This window comes from Thermobia domestica, chromosome 8 (genome assembly GCF_964235325.1).
Source record: "Thermobia domestica chromosome 8, izTheDome1.hap1.1, whole genome shotgun sequence".
In the NCBI taxonomy this organism is placed as follows: Eukaryota; Metazoa; Arthropoda; class Insecta; order Zygentoma; family Lepismatidae; genus Thermobia; species Thermobia domestica.
In genome coordinates this window covers 25581368-25603625 of record NC_137461.1, presented here as the reverse complement: position 1 = coordinate 25603625, position 22258 = coordinate 25581368, and the positions used below count along the sequence as shown (strand labels likewise).

General features: G+C 35.1%; 1 protein-coding gene across 1 annotated transcript in view; it reads right to left on the bottom strand.

Moving 5' to 3' along the window:
* Positions 1 to 22258, bottom strand: part of LOC145692067 (odorant receptor coreceptor-like) — a 44965-nt gene that overhangs the window by 6484 nt on the left and 16223 nt on the right. Inside the window, exons 2-4 of the mRNA XM_081767357.1 lie at positions 18380 to 18479; positions 15684 to 15788; positions 14543 to 14698 (exon numbers count right to left, since the gene is read on the bottom strand). Of these exons, the coding sequence (XP_081623483.1) occupies positions 14543 to 14698; positions 15684 to 15788; positions 18380 to 18479 (361 nt within the window). The remainder of the gene's footprint in view (positions 1 to 14542; positions 14699 to 15683; positions 15789 to 18379; positions 18480 to 22258) is intronic.

Below are 22258 nucleotides of genomic sequence, written 5' to 3'. Positions count from 1 at the left end.
AGCTTTAAAATATTAACTTGTTGGTCTCACAGCTGACAAACATCTATCGTCTCAATTGGTGAGTTGTCTAGCGGTTTGTTGAAGTCTAGAGATAAAATCTAGAAGTATCTTTCGTAAAGTTTATATCTCTCAGTCGAACTCTGTTTGACGGTATTTTTACGGTTTATATTCTGGGTTCCGGACTGGTCCCACCTACATTTTTTCCTTAAATTAAAATATGAAAACTGGTGCCTGAGGTGTAACCTCCCACACCCTATGATTACCGCTGTTTTGATGTTGCCTAAGCAGGTTTAAATCTCAGATGATAATGTCTTTTGTGAGATTCACTTGAGAGCGTTGCACCCAGTAGAATCCTGGTGAGGCGGAAAGGCAGGAAATATAACCTCACTCTGTCCAAAAATTGCAGAAGAAGCAAACTTCAGTTTGTTCATTTTCTTCACTGTAATGCGAGTTAGAAAGTATAATGTCATACTTCAGCATCTTATTGTGACTTTTATTAGTTGAGGGGAAGCGGTGGCTCAGTGGTAGAGCATTCAGCTCCGGTGCTTGGGGTCCCTGGTTTGATCCCAGCTCGGACGTGTGGACTTTCTGGTAGACAAACACGGTGCTGGTGGGTTTTCTTGGGGTTTTCCGTTTCCTCCAACTCTTTTCGTTACACAATTTTATTCATTTCTCATCATCACCGTCTCCTTTAGCGTAACCGGTATACCCGTGGGACGTAAAGCTAAAGATTTCATTTCATTTTATTTTATTAGTTGTCATACAAGCAAGTAGAAACAGACAGCAGAATAGAATGACACAGGAAAAATGGGGAAAAGGCAATGTACACAAAAGTTGGTTTAGAAAAAAACTTTGCATAATGTCCTTGAGTTTTATTGTACTAACAGTAAAGAGAAAAGGGAAATTACAGAGATAGTCACTAAATTTTAGGTTACCTAAATCTTGTTAAAAAATAACGAAGATTTCTTGAATTTGGCGTTAACAGGACTCGAATTAAAAATCCTTAAACGACTATCCTCAACACTACTTTACGATACCTCGAGAGTTTTGTTAGTGATCATATTATGTGTAAACGTGAAACAAAAGCAAAGACACGAATGACGAAAGAAGCCTTTAGGGGCAAGAAGTCTATTTTGTGGGACCTTTAGTAAAGAATTGAGAAAATGCTTCGTGTCGAGTATTACACTGTATGGCACAAAAATATGAACATTACACAAATGTGATGCAAATTGACTAAAAGCTTTCCAAATGTCGGTGTGGAGAAGAATAGAAAGAGAAGACTTCATATCCTTAGATCAAATTTGTTTATTTGCACGAAACACAATTCTAACTCAGTTTTCTAATAGAAAATGTAATTTTGGAAGTAAGTTTTTAAATAGATAATCATGTTAAATGTTTATAGAACGTTTTCGTCTCATCTTATCTCAAAGATTTTCTACAGCCTGGAGCAAGCATTCATTTTTGAACCGGAAATGTTTTCCCCATCATTTCGCCTCTATACTATAGTTACTTGAATCAATGCTTGATAATTTGTTTCGGTTGAAAGTACGCAGTGCAAATCAAGAACAGAAACTATTATTTCACCTCTTCAGAGTTTGTCAAATGTGCATGAAACATTTATCCACTTCATACATTTGTACGGCCTTACAAACTAGGAAAATGTATGCTGGAACTCTATATGGAGCGAAACTGCATCATGCTTATGTATTTATAGTTACATTGCTACAATCAAGCAACAGTGCTGTAACATCGAGAAGTCAGTGCATGATGTGAAGAGCGAAGGTGCTACGAAACTTCTATGTTTATGCTAAAAAATGAAAATCAAACAGAGCTATTTGGTTTTGCCTTTTCCAAAATAACAGTGAACTTATATCCATTGATGCTTTCCTTGTGACGTATTGCAAACAGATTCTAGGGTTAGTAGACAGGAAAATACTGTTCTATCTTATAAAGTTTCGAGGGCTGACCGACATTCAAATTATGTGGGGCCCGGGACACAACTTATAATGCTTCCCAAGTTAATGGAGATGCTGCCGAATAGTTTCTACATTACCCTGAATTGTAGTCTCAGTTCCTCACATGTTTGGTCACTGTTCACCTGAATTGCAGCCTGAAGATCTTAATTTTGTACATGTGTTAGTCTTCGGGCGCGTGGTGGGTCTTCGAGTGTTTGCGAGCTGCAGCGGCATTTGACCCCGGGTTGAACTCGTATAGCACACACGCCCTTATGACGCTCTGTGGAATTCCCATGTTCAATCTGTCCTTACGCAAGTTAATGATGTACCTGAACTGCCACAGCCAATTAGTATGTAGGATATACCCACAGCAACAACTGCCCTTCTCGTTATCTCCATTCGTATTCAACTCATGATGGGAGGACCAATCGAACATAGGCCTCCACAAAGCAACCGAAATGTCTTGGTTACCTATATATATATATACGAGGGTAAGTCAAACGTTATGCGTTACTTTGACATAGTCTTTTCTTACATTGTTCATACTGAGCTCTATCCTCGTTTATTTATTGGTATGCTGAAGTAGAAATGGTATGAATGTTTCATTCTAATTCCTTCATTAGTCTTCCGTTTGTTGCAGATAGATTATGTCCGATCAATTAGAAGTGTGCACCAAAGAGGAACAACAAGCGGTGGTCCGGTTTCCTTGTTCGGACGATGTATTAGGGACCGTGCCTCAATCTATTAAAAACTTGCGGGAACAGTTTGTTGCCGCATTGGAGAGTCTAAAAGAACCATACCACGTACCCACTCCATGTTGTCATCATTTGCGACCGTAGATGTTCGTCCTTCGTTTTCCTCGTGCGTAACACTTCTGTGACAATTTTTGAATTATTCAATCACTTCGTAGATACGCCGTTGCAGCAAGATACTGTTCCCGTATTGTGGAGATCTCTGATGGATTGGGGCTCCTGCCCATTGTCCCTAATTGCACACACACACACACACACACATATATATATATATATATATATATATATATATATATATATATATATATATATATATATATATATATATATAGAGAGAGAGAGAGAGAGAGAGAGAGAGAGAGAGAGAGAGAGTCGTAGATGAAAAGTGAAATGAAACAGAAATTTTCTAAAATTTGGAAAATAGTGCATTAGTGAACGGACGGTTGATTAATGTAGAAAGAGCAAGACTTGCTTTTAAACAAGTGCTTTATGAGTGCAAATTTATTCTTAAAAGACTCTTAGAAAAGACACAAATTTTCCAAACGTGTATACTTACTAAATCAATTACCTGAACAAGATAGATGAAACGGTTTACATGTGTATTAAGCTTCTCACAACTTTGATTTCTTTTCTCTGTAAATAATACAAAAGGCTAATACGAAATGATTTTGAATGAACTTAACATTGGATCTTTGGTTTGAAAGTAATGTAGGTATTATAATGCCATACAATGTTGAAGTCATAAATTTTGCACCTTGTAGCAACCAAAGATCGCCAAATATTATAATAGTTATTCGCTACTATAGTTTAGATCCGTATTTTGTAGAACTAGAAGTAAATACCATATAGCATTTATGTTTCCTTTAATCTAATTACGTCATTAAATAGTCCTTCTGCTTAGAACTAAAATTGGAAAACTATTATTGTTATTATTCATGAGTATTCTGCCATAATTGGCAAGTCACTTCATCATGAATTTCACTTAATAATAATATACTTCAACATTAGTTTCACTTACTGATAGTATAGCTCATCATCAGTTTCACTTAATGATAGTACACTTCAACATCAATTTCATTTATTGATAGTATAGCTCATCATCAGTTCACTTAATGATAGTATACTTCAACATCAGTTTCACTTGCTGATAGTACAGCTCATCATCAGTATCACTTAATGATAATATAATTCATTATAAGATTCACTTTAATAGATAGTGCAGCCCTTGTAAAAAACCTCATTTCAGATTTACAAAGTTGTTCTTGATTTTTCTCAAGAGCTACACATAAGCTTTCACACTAAACTGTATCATTTTGGTCATATTTACGAGATCAGTACTTGTTTAATGTTTGGATTTTTTCACTAATCGCTAATATTACAAAAATAATTTTAATTTATGATTCAACTGCACTGAGTGCATTCTTCGTCATCGGAATTCAACTCTGCTGATGATTGACATGATCAGTATATTTAAAATGTAAGATAAGATAAATAAAACACTTATGAAATAAAAAGAGAAACTCAATTTATTTAATTAAATTTTAATGTTTATTAAGCAGCTTATTTAATGGTTTCATGAAAGAAAACGCGTCATAGTTATTAGGCATACGAGACTCGTTGTATAGACTCGTATTTTTTTTGTAACTATTCCTAACTATTCAGTACCTCCAAATAAATGAAGAGTTATCACGACAGTTAAGAGTAATGTTCTCTGGTGACTACCATTCTTTCAATATTTTCTGATAAACAAAACGAAAACTATGCTGTGCAGGATGCTTTTGTTGTGTTACTATCAGACTATTCGGTACATTGAGCGAAATAAAAAGGAAGGAAAAGTACATTCCAACTGTCAAAGGATCCTGAAATTGTATGCTTGAATAACTGTTCACTAGTTAAATATCATTATAAAACTATTCTAGTTGTTGATGCTTTTGTACATTATTGACTGGCTATCCAGTATTTTCAGGTAATCGAAACACATCTCGACTATCAAGGATGCTTTCATTGGGTGATAAACTTGTTATTCAATACTTAGTTACGTATGTATTAAAGATGCTACACATTTTTATTTTATCTTGTGATCTACTTATAATACAATTCATGTTTTACAATTCCACTGAAGATCTAAAGATGATATTGGTGCATAGTCTGACTAGTTAGTACTTTCGTGTAGACTAAGAAAATATCGCAGCTATGAGGGCTCCTTCTCTTTTATGACTAATTCTTCATTACTTATTTAAGCTTGTGTTAATGACGTGGTTGTTAAATTAACAACTATCATACATAGACCAATCCACATGATTAATGTGTACAATTCCATTTCAGACAACTGTAGAGAGCTTATCCCAGCTGAATAAGGACCATGAAGTAGGTAAATGATGCAGCCAAAACCTGCCAGAAAGAAAACAAAATGATCATAAATTTAAGTCTGGTTAATTCTTATTTAAAATAACATAAGTACTCCTAACTTCTTAGTGTCATAATAAAGAACTTAATGAAAAATGTTAGTTTCACTTTAACACATAGCACTGTTATCTTTCAGCATCAATTTTAAACTTTACGAAACGATAATTATATATATTAAATTCTTTTGCGGCTTGATTTATTTTTATTAGAAACTCATACGTCTCAGATAAGGTCATCCTAAGGATAAGTAACAATGTTATAAGTTTTTAAAAAATTCAAATAGCCAGCGTTGTATTAGATTTTGCTTGGGGCGGACAAATTTCTACACCCAACAGGTCCATGTTTTATTATATAATTGATTAATATTAATATATATTCCACTTGAGTTTGAGTGATCACAAATCTATATTTACATATCACTTAATCTTACGAAGAGGTTCATCCCTTTCCCTCCCAACTGACGTAACTGTTTCAGCAGATGCAAATAATGATTTACCCTTGTAGTAGTGGAGTCTCAAATGGTTGTCCATTGGCGTAAGCAAGAGGTGTTCCCCAGTTTTAAGAGTCTTCATCCCGACGAAATTAAAATACCGCTAATTTTACAGTAATTATGTGATATATTCAAATAGATAAAAGATATTTGAAATCTGGAACAAGAGCGCCCTAGACAATATTATTTTGCGTGAGATATCGTTATCACAAGTCACCTAGCGGCATTCCGTTTTCAGCTGTTTAGAAACGCGAAAATAAATGCCGATTTTTAAAATGGCTCGAAATCGAAAGCAGATAAGTGAGTCGTGATAACGGTTTCTCATGTAAAATAATATTGTCTAGGGCGCTCTTATTACACATTTCGATTATATTTTATCTATTTGAAGATATCACATAATTACTGTAAAATTAGCGGCATTTTAATTTCGCCGGGTTGAAGACTCTTAACGTCTCTTAAACATAATATTACGAAAAATTAAAAGTTTACGTATTATGATATGTATACAAAGCCTGAAACAATAAAAAATTGGAAGCTTGAACTTCCTATCTCCTTCATGAAATTATGTGTGCTCTACTGTTACAAACAGTTACAATTAAATCATTGAGTTTTACTCGTAACAGCTGACAGCTTTCAAGATATACAAATTTTTTCCATCACTGAAATTCTTCAGATTAAGAAAAGAAAAAAACGTTATTTGAACAATGAAGCAATATTATACAGTAATGCCAGAATCATTTTCTGTGTATGTGGTGTCTACCCTGCAATACATATTTTTTTTCAATATACAGTCAGTGGTTATTAAATGGAACTAAAGGGTGAACCATATCACGCAATATCGATCTTTCCGATTTAATGATGCTCTTGATGAAGTCTTTAATTAGCCTCATTTTTTGAGTAATTTTCAATGCTTCTTGTAAGGTATGTTTGCTTACAGCTGCTCTGTGTGTGATGTAAGAGCATGGTTTTGCAATCAGAGAAAATACAAAAGGAAACACTAAGGAAAACAAGGGAAGGAATGTGGTAGAAAAATGTAATAAGCAATTTTGAAGAAGTGGTAGTAGTCACGAATTCACGAGTAGTGTATTTAGGTAATCGTTGATGGTCTTATTTTCCTGGCCCAATTACGTCAGCCTTCAGTGTGTTCCTTGTTTGTTTAAAGTAGTTTACTAAGATGAGAAGCAATATACTGTAAGGTCACAGAACGCAGAATCGGAAAGACTTCTCGAAAATGTTCACCAACATCGCATCTTTTCAAACTTATATTTATAGCTATTTTATTTATATGTAAGTTGTGTTGTGGTTGGTCCTTACAATCGGAAATTCGACTTAATCAATGCCAATTTTCATTATAGAATTATTAAAGCAAATATATATCTTCGTGCTTCACGTTTGAACAATGTTTATTATTTCTGGAGTTACGAATAAATTACCTTCACTTACGTATGGTGAATTCACACTTGTCAATTGAAAGTGACTTCACAAATGCAGGAAATTTAGCTACTTGCATTTTTAAGTCCCTTCAATAGCTAGTAGCCCAATGGGGAGAGACAGCTGTACACTTTCACCGTATTTATGGATAGTAATTGCCAGTAGCGGATATGGAAGGTAAAAAATGATGAGGTGGCCAGAACAAAGGGTACGATATCATGAGTTTATGAAAATCATTTTAATTTGAAATCCGTATACGCACTCAGCAGGAACTAGAAATAGCTAACAGTTTTAAAAATGCAATAAATGAAATGAAAATGAAATGAAATTTTTGAGTTTTACGTCTCACGATTATGCCAGCGAGGCTAAAGGAGACGGTGATGATGAGTAATGAATAAAATGGTGGAATGAAGAAAGTGGGAGGAAACGGGGGAACCCCGAGAAAACCCACGGACACGGTGTTTGTCCATCACAAAGTTCACTTGGCGGGAGCAGGGTTTGAACCCAGGACCCCAAGCACCAGAGGTGAAGGCTCTAAGCAATAAAAAATAAAAGGCAGCGCTTACTATAAAATTTCAAAAATATATCAATAATACTTGAAATATTTCTGTCACTCTACAAATTGGGGCCTAGGATCCCCCAGCCTTGAGATAGATCCGCCACTAGTAATTAGTATCGGTATGGATGAGTTGCCTCAAGAGGCCTAATCAAGGTAAAATGAAAATACCGCTAATTTATATACAATAACTATATGATATCTTATTACATAAGATACCGTTATCATAAGTCACCTAGTAGCTTTCCGTTGGCAGCCATTTAGAAACGCGAAAATAAATGAAGATTTTCTAAACGATATCTTATCTAAAATAATACTGTCTAGTGAGCTCTTGTTGCATTTTTCCATTATCTGTTATCTCTTTGAAGATATCACATAATTACTGTGAAATTGGCGGTATCTTAATTTCGCCGTGATGGGGCATCTTCTGATATTTTATAGGCAGATATTTCTCTGATATTTTATAGGCAGAATTCATCTTCTGCCACAAATTTGAATTTCAAGCACCAGGCTGAATTAAGAGATTTTTAAAATTCAAGCTCGCTTAGCAAAATAAGTTGATTTTTGGAAGTCACAATGTGATGCTTGTGACTTTTTACTGTACTGTTATTAGAAATGTACCATTTGACAGTTAAATAAATCAAACGGCGCGTTGAAGGTGCAATTCCGAAAACATCTGCTACAGTAAACAGAAAAACTTGAAACAGAATGTTCAACACGTTATGATATATCTTTAATAACCGTAATTTGTATTATGATGCCTAATATACGATTTCGAACTACGAAATATTTATAATAATTGAATCAACAGTAATCCTTTATATAGGTCTAGCATCTAGAGCGCGCCATTAATGCATGTGGTTCGATTTACAGTGGGAGAGGGTTGAAATTGTAACGCATTCTATTGGTTTAGACTCAAACATAAAATTGTTGGACTACGTTTCGTATAGCCTTACAGAGAAAGATTGATACTAAACATTAGTACAGAAGCACACTTAAACAAGATTCAACATTCAACATCTGACAAAAAACACAGCCAATATCCCTTGCTGCAGAGAAGCAGGTGAACAATATTTCAGGGTGGTTGGGGTACAGTCTTTCCAGTCGTTTCGCTCACAGTACGTTTTGCTGTATTTCAGACGACAGCCAATTACGCCCATGCGGAAGGCGGGCCTCCAATGATCATGTAGGCCAGCATGTATTTTTATGAATATTTTTTTATATTGATGGGTATTTGGACAATGGTGGTATGTCCATGCTTTAATTTTTGCAGGACACAAAATTCAAGGCATCTCATAAATAAGAGGTTCATGTAAAAGTTTGTTTTTATTAATGGAATATTTACTTGAGGTTCTTTTAGTTTTATGTAATGTACTACAAGTGCACAAACACTTCGGACATTATCCATATCAGTCAAAACCTGATTTTCGAAAAAAAAAAAAAAAATGGACATATCACCAAGGGCGCCGATTTCTCTGTAAATTGGGGGGGGGCATTTAAATGCAGAAAGTATGAGGATTTTAAGACAAATTGCATTCAAATTACGTCAAATATTGTAAATCTATAAATACTTTGAGGGGGCGCACATGAGCTTTGAGGGGCCCCCGCACCCCATCGGCCCCCTAGGATCGGCGCCCTTGCATATCACATTTGTGCATATACCCATGCAATGTATTTTTTTATTGTTACTTGTATGTTTTATGAATATATAATATTTTGGCATAAGTTGAATTCAAATTGTCTTAAAATCCTATGTACATTCCTTAGACCTTTGTCTGGAACCAAACACACGTCTAAGTGCCCTTCCCTCCTCAAAAATGTTACAGAGAAATCGGCGATCTTAACGCCAGCTATCCATGGAATAAGTAAAGGTGAATTCACTCATTTAGCTGGCCATAATTGGTTAAATTTCAGACAATTCACCAACTCCTAACTAATGAAGAAACTATATCTTTAATAGAAATCTTAGAGATTTGCGGGAGTCATCCCGAAACATATTTTTATGACTAGGATAAATGGTCCGTTATAGCTCAAAACAATGATAATGATCAAAATACTACAAGATGCAGAGTTCAAATAACATTTCACAATTGTTATCGTGGAAAATATATCCATTGTGAAAGAAAGAAATCCTATGGTGTGGATGAATTATGTTTCCGTGCTGTCACCTTAATCTTAACTAGTTCGTTTTAAAGTCTAACGATTGTGCTAAGAAGCTAAGGAGACGGCAATTATATAATAAGTGAAAGGATGAAATGAATAAAGTAGTAGGAGACGAAAAGTCCCAAGAAAGTAACATACACGGTACAACGAAATAACCTTAGCGAGAGCTGGGATATAACCAGATACCATACCCAATAAGAATGAGTAATTTTTACTAAATCATGATGGCCCATTGACCAATTTTAATTATAAGTAATAATCATATAATAAAGCAGTAGAGAAAGCATGCACTGAATTTCGTTAAGTGAAATATAAATTTTACAAGCAAGTGTGTGTCACGATTAAAAGAAGAAACTCTCTGTAGTTAATTGCAAATATAGCAATATAATATGTATACCGCGTGATGGGTTTGATTTGTATTACCGTCATGTTTTAAATTTATTGAAATCGAAAGTAGTAATATATTTATACTGTATCTTGTGTTATTAGAATTATTAAGGTGGAGATGGAAAGTACTTTCAGGACATCTAATTGGTCATAGGAAACCACTTTTCAGTATCTACTACTGTATTTTCTCTATGACAATCACCGTTAAAACCGAAGTAGTTTATTTGTGCTCCAGGTTTTCGTAGATAGCTTAAAATGGAGATATATATATTGGTGTGAAGCATTATCGATTACTAAAAATATCTTCTCGTTATCTTTTGTGGTATTTATTATATAGCGATCCAAGTTATACCGCAAGTTATTAGTTTTGACCACTCCCAGTTTCAATTAGGGTTATGATAGAAAATTTATTCTTAGAACATTACATCATTTTCAAAAATTTATTCTGCGTATCTTTTATCATTTTTACTTTCAAGCGACGAAAGGAGAGAAAAGTATGGTGATCCTGAAAAAATAAAATTCAAGATTCTAGCGGATTGATATGCTTCATGGCCACAGACACAGGAAAAAGTTATTTTTTGATATCTTTGTTCATCCTTTCGTGCATACATCCTGACATACACCCACCTTGAGGCCATGCTATTCAATGCATCTGAACCCAATTCTAAACTTAAAAGTTTTTATATAATTCTCTACAGTCATTCTTCCAAATTTTTTTCCTAACCCTATAAATAAGAAAGATTCACTGAAAGATTAAAATTAAAAAAAGAAGTGAGTTTATATTTAGCAAAAGAGTGAGTTTCGTTTCACAGTGTGGAACTACGGTAAACTTCCAAACTTCAGGAATTCAGTACACAAGCTTGAAGTAGTACAACTATAACTGCTGGTTGCAATAGATTAATAAAGTCAAAGATACAAGCTGTTCCTCGGACACTGAATCCACATCAAAAAGCAATTACTAGATATACGTTACTGCTTTTGTTGTATGGCAATAAAGGATGAAACCGAAAATCGTTAATTTGAACCAATTCAGTATCAAAATATGGTTAAAGGATAAGACAGAAGCTACTTGTAGAGAATTGAATCGATTGCAAAAAAAAAAAAAAAAAAAAAAAAACTGCATTTAGATATCTCTTACCGTTTTTGGTCTGCAGAAAACATTATTAAAACCAGAGATAGTAGTAAATTCGAACCACTTCCGGTTTTTATAAAGTGTTGTGAGTTTTGATGGTATGTACTTTTGGATCCTTGAATGGACTGCAGAAAACTTTTGGTCGCTATCTATTACCATTTTTCTTGTAAACCATTTCTCATTGCAGTGATTAAGGACTTCCGGATTGAATAGACCTTATGGAGGATATACGTCTTACTCTTCAGAAGCTGAATCGATTTGAAAACAAGTGCACTTAGGTGATTTTATTGAGGATGGCATTTTCTTTTTCTTTTCTTATAGTTTTGTGAAATACGACTCGCCTAATTTTGCTGATATTTTATAAACAAATATTTCTTTAATGACCGTAAGATATTTCATAAGTCATTTTTTATGGAAAAATATAGATGGGGTAGTTAGTTTTGGTGGTGAGGTTTCTCGGGTGAAGTTGTTCAAAAAAAAATTTTCGGAAATTTTGTTCGTACTTCATAAGAAAATGTTTCATTAATAGCTGCAGCACAACATGGTTTACTTTAAGGAATAAAAGCTAGAAAGTTTAATACAGATACTCGTACATTTAATTGCTTTATGTAGTGCCACATTGCAAATCAGAAGATTTACTCCCTTTCTATTACTTCCAGTTTCAGTGCAAACTTAAGGACAGAAGTGAAATGTATTCCATGAGACGACTTATAAATTCAAGACAATCGAATCTAACTACTGTTTTTACTATTATGACCGTCAGGTCGGCCATAACAACTCACTTATTGGACAAACTGTATATTTTCGCGGATTTTTAATTACCATGCAAAATTAATATTTTATTCATGTGAACGAAAAAGCTATTTTCTTGCTTTTCTCTGAACGCTTTAGAACTGGTGAGAAACTACTTCTTTTCTCTGCACACACGTGTTCTCTTGACAGACTGGCGCCTTCAATAATACAAAGAAACCAGTCTTTATTGAACGAAATGTTTATCTCATTAGCAAAATGCTTCGAAACAGCAAACTTTTTCCTTTCTTAAGTGAAGTTACCAAACCATAATTTTGGCTACTAAGACTCTTTTATATACACTTTTCATATAAATGATTATCAAAGTTTGGAAACCTTTTTAGATACGAAATTGTTACATTGCAGAAAGGTGCGAGTCCGACACAACGACACTTCATTATCTCAATTACGGGGAGAACTATGCTTGTAATCTGTTTGAATTGTAGACAGATTTGTCAAGCTCTACAATTACCTCATCTGTATTTTTTTTTAAACTGTTTTATATTAGACTATTGTGTCAGAATTCATTAGTTATAGACTGAATTTTTAAAGTTGGTCTGCAACACTTATTTAACTGCAATCTTAAGTTCTTCGTTTCCCACGAAACTAAAAGACGTGTTTCCAGAACTACTCAACATATCATAACTATATTTGCATTGAGTATGAATATAACACTTGTAAATATTCCATAGAAAATCTTAAAAGACACTGCCAACCAAAGACATTGCGACTTAATCTCCCCGAGTTTTAGCAGAAGCAAGGATTTTGCGTTTGATGTTAATAAAGTAAGGCACGTAAAAGCCTCCATTAGATGAACTTACTTCTATTCTAGTATGCATATCACTTCGATTAAGTATTAAATGTTTTGTGTAATTCAACCAAAGCCTCAACAGAGATAGTGAACAAAATGTATTCATTATAATTTTATAAAGTGCGTCATTGAAACAACAAAACCTCGCTGGAAACTGGTGCTTTGCCCGGTCCACATACTTACTGCCCCTGTTTTACAGTGAAAGCCCAACTTCGACGCAAACAGCGTTTTAGTGCATACGATAAAAAATAATAACCATGAGAGCTATATTCTAAGTTCTTTCATTTGACATACATATAGCTTGTGTTTTTTTCTTGTCATACTAAGTGCTTAATATTTCTGAAGTGTGTGCATAGCGTTTTTGGCTGAAGTACCGATGCTTTATCAATTGAAAATTTGTGTTATCAGTATCCTTTCTCATATGCGCATGCATTCAATAAATAGGAATTCATTTAAGGTAATTTTTTCCTCTTTTGTTTGCGTGTAAGCGAATACTTAAGGAATCATCAGCTTGCCAATCGTATATATGCATACATGTGTGCAAAAGTAAAACACCGTTAAACCTGGATTTCCGAGCCACTGTGGCTACTCATGTCGCATCACTCATTTCTTTTATTGTTGCTAATTTCCGTTTGAACAGGGCGTGAAAGCTGAACCAGGTTGTTATCAACTGTTCCTTTAGGGACTATTCTAGGAGCCAGTACCAAAGGGAGACGGTAGGCACCATTATATAGGAATCGATTAAACTGAATGTATTTGATTTTCTGGCACTTCCGATTTTAACAGAGAGAAGAGATTGGAGTGGGAATGTATTCTTGAAATGCTTAATTAATTGCGGATAGCTGCTTTTTACAGTCTTTTACGGTTTTACTCTATAATGACCAACGTTAAAACCGTAAGTGGTTGATTTTTGCTACTTCCGGTTCCAGTAGATAGCTCTATATTTGATTTGAGAAAGAATACATTTTGGGGACAATTCACTACAGAAAACGCTTCTAGCTACATATTACAGGTTTATTCTATGACGATCAACATTGATTTCTGTCACTTTCGATTTTAGTACAGAATAGAGAGAGAGAGAAAATATTTCTAGAACGAGTCTAAGAAAACGTTTCTCACTATTTCTTATGGTTTTTGCTCTACGTATATCAATATTGAAACGGGAAGTTGCAGGGGGTTTCTACTACTTCCAATTTTAGAACACAGTTAAGGGCCGAGGTAAAATATATATATATATATATATATATATATATATATACATATATATATATATATATATATATATATATATATATATATATATATATATATATATATATATATATATATATATATATATATATATTTACGACTATTAATCGATTGTAGAAAACCGCTTCCCATTATCTATTAAAGCGTATGCTTCATAGCGATCAACATAGGAATAGAAAACGGCTGATTTCTACTACTTTCGGTTTGTATATTGCTCCAACATCGAATTTATTTCCTAACTTTTACAAATCAACTTATTGAATAAATTTGGAGACGATTTATTCAGTAGTTCTTGCGTTTTTTAGCCTCCACATAACCCTGACTGTGCTACGAGAAAAACTAACAAACAACATTAGTCTGTACCCCAACTGCACACCTTATTTGTTATTATTATAGAACAATTAATATACTTCACTTACGTTAGCAAATGTTTCGAGATCCACAGTAAATATATTGGCCCCGGAGAGAACTAGTGCCCTCTGACTCCGTTGAAATATTAGCTGTAGAACATTACGTACATCTTCGGAGCCTTTGTGCCATGCCTTGGAATACGCTTCTTCTGTCACTCTCGTACTCTGAAAATTACAAATGAAAATTGAATTTACACTTTGGATCCTAAGCCCGAGCAGCGATTGCCATAATAAGTCATATCAAACAAACAGAGCCTAATTTTAACTCGATGATATTATAGCAATTACATCCAACACTACAAATAAATAAGTATTTATCTTAAAACAGAGTTTTAAGATCTATTTATCATGCATTTCGTATGCCTACCACTTGATGTATATTTTCTGTACTCCCCAATTCATACTTATTTTCTACTACCCCCTGCATATCATTTTCTACTATTTAATGTGCATATTTCGAAAATGCACTAAAATAACACAATCTGGAATTAACTCTAGGGGCCTTATGGAGAGTCGTTTTGAGGTCTGATTAACGCCGTACTACGGGGGTTGACTAACGAATGGTTATCAAAATTGTATTCAGAGTCTCTGATTAGGACGTAGTATTTGACGAAGTTAATCACATGTGGCTAATTAATCTAAAGCAGAGGCTAATCTTTTACTCACGGTTTAGTGTGCGACACATCATTTCGTATTTCGTATTTCATGTGTTTTCATTTTTACAGACTACGCATGCGCTGATCTACTTTTCCGTAGTTGCTACATTTATTTCTGTCAACCGATGCATTGGTTTTATATAAGTTAATCATACCCAAATCATGTTTTTAGTTGTACACAAAGTAGACTCTGAATATCAAAAAGTGCACCTTCCTTAGTATAAAGCTAGTATGATACTAACTAGACTTTGACTAACACTCGATTAATTAATTCTGTCTGAATACCGCCCTAGGAGTCTAGCATTAACACAAGAGCGAAGCGATAAAATCACGTTTCAAAAGCTGTACTTTCATCAAAATGATAAATATCAACATATTTGTTAATTTTGATTCACAAGAAATGAAAGTTACATATGAATTGTGTTAATTTATGTAGTTGAAAACCATGAACTGTCACGACATTAAATTACAGTAAATTTTAACAGCATACTTACTTCTGACAGGATCTTGTTTCCATATGAACAAATAGCAAACAACTGTATAACAGAGACCAACAGGAATACCACAAGAGTCAACGTCTTCATGTCGAAGCCGCGGATCTGAAATGAAAGTTATATACAGTATACATATAATAAACATTAACGAAATACAGTATATAAAACAATAGTGTATGGAATAGTGTAGGACTTATATATCACTATCAAACTAGAGGAGTCACTATTAAATTTATTTTTCCCTGTAAGTATGTTACAAGAAATACGAGGGTATTTTTCAAAAGTTTCCGGCTCAACACTGACATGACAAATAGTGGCATCTATGGAAGAATTAATAAATCAGTTTGAATTATGTAACTGTGTTAGTTCGTTGGAGGTAATCGTTCAGTCGCTACACATTGAATTCGCATACTGTATTATCATGCCTCAGTTCACTCGGACATTGTTTCCATGCTAAATATCACCGAAACCAGGACTCTCACTGCGCCCTTAGCAACAACATCCGTGTGGACTGGAACGTTCTTATGGAATACGCAAGCTGAGCACTTCACTAGATTCCTTTCGCAAACTACACTTAAGCATTTATCCTTATACACGTAATGTAGTTCAGCTTAATGATAGTAATAGATTGGATCTTTAAACAGATGGTGTCACATTGACTCAACAATACAACGCTCAACTCTGATCAGACGAATTTTCTGTACAATCCCTGATCATGAAAGTTTGTGATGGACAACATCGTGTTCCTAGATTCTCTCGGCTTTCTCCAATTTCTTTTCACATTCTCTTCTAGATCATCCAGCTTCACTAGCCAGAAGGCAACGCGAGTAGACAACTGTGTTTCTTTGCTGTCTAGTCTGAGGAAACGGCCATTTCTGGACATTGTGTTGGCATGTGATGAAAAGTGGATCATGTACTAAACTCCACGGCGCCGTCATCATTGATTAGCATCCCATGTACGTTCAAAAACAGTCAAAACCAGCACTGCACCAGAAGAAAGTTGTCCTTTGTGTTTGGTGGAGTGGTCGCGCCATCGCGCATCGGGAACTACTACCAGCTGGTCACAGTATCAATGCAACTTTGCACTGTCAGAAGTTGAGCCGTGTTCAAGGAGAGCTCAAAACTCTGGAGCCAGCACTTCTGAATCGCAAGGATTCCTTCTGTTACAGGACAATGCTAAGCTTCACGTGGCTAGGATGAGCCGGGATACCATGCTAGGCCTTGGATGGGAAACACTATATCATCCTCCATACTGCCCAAATATTGCGGCATCTGCTTATCACTTGTTCAATTACTTGGACAATCACCTTAGTGGACGCCACTTCAAATTTCCAGTAGAGGTACAAATCGCATTTTATACCTTCTTCCCTTCACAGTCCAAGTTCTACTGCGATTGAAACCATGGCCCTCCAGAATGTTGGCAGAAGGTCGTCAATGCTAATGGGGACTATTTTTGATCTTTCATTTATGTCTTATGTGACATATCGATGTTCGAAATTGGTGGATGCCAGAACTTTCTTGGGTACCTTTACACATAAAAATGTGAACAAGCTCAAAGTGCCTGAATCAGCCGAGAAATGGTCTGATACAAATAATGCGGTTAATCAAATGTGGTATGATTCTTGCTGCAAAACACTCAACTTTCTACAGAGAGACGATGGTCGAGAAAAGCGAAACCGCGAATATCAGTTTTGGAAACCAGAAGAAGTAGGAGAGTTCCTGTTCGTGCTCCATAAAAATGCTGCGATTGACTTAGCTTTATAACAGGGTTCAAAATCATCTTGATAGATGCCATCCCATAAGAAGAAATTCTTTAGGCTATGGACGACATGGTTCCTTAATATTTATGCATAGTACTACATAATCAACGTTTCACATAAGGACAGAATTGATCTTACAGAACGGCATAATAGCATCGTCCACACTGTCACGTAACAACCTTCAAACTTCAATAGCAGAAGACAGACCCGAGCCAAGGCTTCAAGCGATATTCGCTACGCGAACTTACGTCCTGGTATGGTAAAGACTATAATATAAATTCATCACAGCACATGAAGTGTTCCTATTGCATGTCAGTTCACGTCATGTGATTCTTGCATCACCAAAGTCGTTTGTTCACATTCATTGCCGTCAACAAGACTTGGCTATTTCAGTTCCGCTACGAATATAATTTTAATAGGGTTACCTGCGTACTGTTTATTGGAAATCGTGTCTCTTGGCTATAATTTACTTCCATAGTAATTTAGATTTAAGTTAGCCATTTTATTTTCGTCTATACTTAATGTTATTACCCTTTTGTTCCTTTCTGACAGTGTTGTCTATAGTACAATTCTTAAACAAACGTGCGTTAGCTTGATCTCGCGCATGTTATTCTCATGGAGTTCTCACTTATCTTAAACAAGGCTCGCACCATAGTTTGATTGTGCTCACTCCCTCATTGAAGATCGCTCTTGAGCTCAGATTCAGTTCATAAGGTATTTGATAAACCAACATTCATTAACGAAGTACAAAACAAGGATTGCTCATTTGGACATTCCCTTAGATGTTCTTATAGGGAATTAGGAAGAAGTTGTGAACAAAAATTGTAAAAAAAAATCATCATGTTCCAGTTCGTGTCTAATTGCACTAATAGCATTTATATTAATTCCATTAGCGATTAGACTCCTTCTTAGTCAACAAACTTTAATCACACTTACCAAAGTAGCTTCAAAAGCCAAAACACAGAGGAGACCTGTACTGTAGAGAAATTGAATCAGCATGGATGCAGAAAACAGTTCTTCCAATGTGTCTGTGAATCTGAAAGAGATATTTCAAAAAAAAACTTTGATTTCATATCTCTTTTCTCATTTTTCACTTTCTTAATACTTTATGAAAGAAGTAATAATAACAATAATAGAAGAAGAAGAAGAAATGAAATTCATAATAATGTTTTATGATAAAGAAATCACTTTGTTTGAGAAAGAAACCATTACAAGGGAGATTTCTTTGACTAGTAGTGAAAAAGAAAAATGTATATAGTGCAAGGAAATTTATTTATATGTCTGTTTGGTAATAAATATTTATTTGCATGAAGATACTAAGGTCATGACTTTCAGAATGACTATCCTATAACATTTCTTACGTATATTGAAATAATACCAATAATTTGAAAGAAATTCGCCTCACAAGACTCTATAGCTTTCTTCCCCATCCGCCTTTGCGCATGTTCACCCACTGCCTGCAAAGCCCTGTCTCTGGTAACTCCTATAGAACACTGCAATTCGCGTTTGATAACATAATGTATTTCTGCCAAAGAACTCCTTCACTTGTGCTATAAAGCTTACCTACTACAAATCTGTAATTCAAACCGGACTGCATCCCTGATACCGACAAAATTCAGCATTATCTTGTTTGCAAACCCGAAAGATTCCCAGCTCCCTGGTTTCATTCACCGAAAGTGTTATTAGGATCGAAAATGAGAATAGAATAGAATACATCATTAGTCATTTGACAACATAGTTGCACTAGATTTCGCCAAGAACAGTATTTAAATAGTAAAAATTATTGAAATAAAAAAAACTATTACTGTATTACTAACTGAGAGTAAATAACTAATTGAAACTATTACTAACAGTTAAGCTGTAACTCTTAAGGAATACAATTTGCAATTTACACTTCACATTTACATTGATGCCACTACCACGTAGTAATAAACAAAAGTCCATTATTACCATTATTATAGGGGTATGGCCATTATTACGTCTCTCAAATTCGGGTGAAGTTCCGTAGCAGCAGTAGAAATAGCAATAGTAGCAGTAGTAGAATTTTATATTGGATCTGCTTAATTAAAGCTATAGTTTGGACAACTAGATGTAGATTTGAATATTAGGAATGTTAAAGTCTTCGTGATGGTTTAAAATGCCTACTTATACTATTTGAAAAGTTTCATTGTGTATTCTGTACAGAAGATTTTAGAAGAATGAACATTGAGTAGAAAAAGGAAACTGTGTGAAATACAAAAAATGAAATATATTATTATATTAATTAAGAGTGTTTACTATATTAATATGATATTTTGAGCAAGGTCCTAAAAATAGGAAGAGTTTTCTTTTAATTACGTGTGGTGGTTAGTGAATATTCATTCTCATTGGTGCCACGGTAGGTCAGTTGTAGAACGCTTTCCTCTGGTACACGATGGGAACTTAGATCGATCCCAGTTCTCAACAAGAGTGGTTTGAAGTGGAGAAACAACGGTCCGTGGTTTGTTCGCCGTTCTCCTGCTTTCTCTCATTTTCCTCATTCTACTATTATCACCCATCTAAATATTACTGTTTTCCTAGTTTCAGTGCATAACAATGCGACTCAACTAAAAAAATAATTCTTTCTCACTATACAATATATACGGTGTTGTACTGTGGAAATTCAAAGTCACACATGTTGATTAGTGAGATGGATGGATTTTATATTAAGGATTTGTGAAAACTTATACACGACAAAAATAATCGCGAAATCAATATAATAGTGAAATAAAGACGATAATACGAAATATGGTTTCTGATATATTTCTGTAGATTACATGTTATGACGACTATTTATAATATATCAAGTGTGTGCAGGGCCAAATTAAGGGAGGGGCTTTGGGGGTCTGTAGCCCCGGACCACTAGGTGGATAGGAGCCTCCACTCTGATCAAAATCTCAACTGGCAATCTGAAAAGAATTATAAAGATAAATAATCACCATAAAATTAAATATGTCAAATAATATTAAACATATTCCCTTAATTTTCCTACTATATTTTCACAGAAATGTATTAGAAGTCATCAGGGGCCATATATGTCTTCTAGCCCCGGGCCTCCAGATGGGTTATTCCGGTCCTGAGTGTTTCAGAAGAATTATTGATTTAAAGTAGAGGCGTTCCATTCAGCATCAACACTACATGAGACATGGACTGTCAATTTAAATTGGAACTCGAATTGCTTCAGCCCCCAGCGGGAATCGAACCCAGTTTATCCGCGCAAACCCCGTGTACGTTGACCTACAGACGCCAGGGATTTATAAGGAGATGAAAGTGGATTTGCCATTTTAATCTCGAGCCATTTTTCTTTAAAACTGTAACCCCAATGACTAGAGAATAGGAAATATTTCTCAAAGAATTACTTGTATCCTCTGTGTTCACTTCTATACTTAAGCCTTACTCTGGGGCCGCGGTGGCTCTGTGGTAGAGCATTCACCTCCGGTATATGGGGCCCTTGGTTCAATCCCAGCTCTCGCCAAGTAAGCTTCGTGATGGTCAAATAACGTGCACGTGGGTTTTCTCAGGGTCCTCCCGTTTCCTTCCACTTTATTCATTCCACCCTTGCATTCATTTCGCATTACTACCTTCACCTTTAGCCTAGCCGGCATAACACTGGGAAGTAAAACTTTAGAGATTTCATTTCATTTCTAAGGCTTACTCTTCAATCAAATACCAGTTGAAACGATAGAACAATCTATTGGGCCTGAGATCTCTCTATAAAGGTTTCAAATCCCATTGAGCGCAGCGATTTTCTCACTTCATTATTATCATTAATTTCTCATTGTCTGCTTTAGTTTGCTAGAGTCAACCATGGAACACACACACGGACATATAGGCACACATAAATATGTATATCCGAATCGGAAAATGACAATTAGAAAGGCATAGGCACAGATGGGAGGATAATATTAAGATGAATCTCACAGAAATAAGAATACAAAGTGGAACCTGGATCCAGTTGGCTAAGAATGGAAGTCAATAAAGAGATTTTGTGAACGTGGCATTGTACCTTCAGGTTTGGTAGGTCATAGAGTTCGTTAGTTACTTATTTATTAGTTAGAAAAATATATTTGGGGGGTGTTACTATAAAGAGAAAGCATATCGGACATGAATCCAGTTGCCCAGCGAAAGAATCCACGTCTGGTCCACTGGATCTACGAACCTTCTATGCTAATGTAGTACCCGACGAAGAATGCTAGTGACTCTGTTCAGTAGAGATACGAGAGCTGAAAAAAATATTGCTTTCTTTTTCTTCTTTTTTTTTAAAAAAGAAGCTTTTTTCTTCGGATATTTTACCTAGAAAGTTTTGGGCTTTTCAAAATGATTCGAATTTAGTGGAGAGATCATAGGGCGTTCCATTTTCGTTTTTTGAGTTCATTTTGTGTTTAGCGTCCCTTTCAGCAACGAGGCTACATGAGACATGGACCAACAGATTAACGTGGATTCCGAACCACATCGGCTCCCCTATGAATCGAACCCGAGTCTCCCACACCAAAGGTACGTACGCTAACCGCTTAGCCAGAAAGGAGCTCTGTTTGTAGCTTTTTATCACATGAAGAAATGTTATTTTTTTGCAATCTGAGGAGAAAATTCTTTAAGAAATTCAAGACTCTAAGAATATCGATCATTCGATAAGAAATGGAAAGTGCAAATCGGTGGATGTAGAGAATATTCTAGTCCTTCAGAATTCTTTATGGAGGTAGTATATTAACATACAGAAAGACGAAGAAGAAGAAGAAGAAGAAGATTTTAGTAAAAGTTTTAAAATGTTAGCAATTACTGTTCTCAAAATGTACTAGA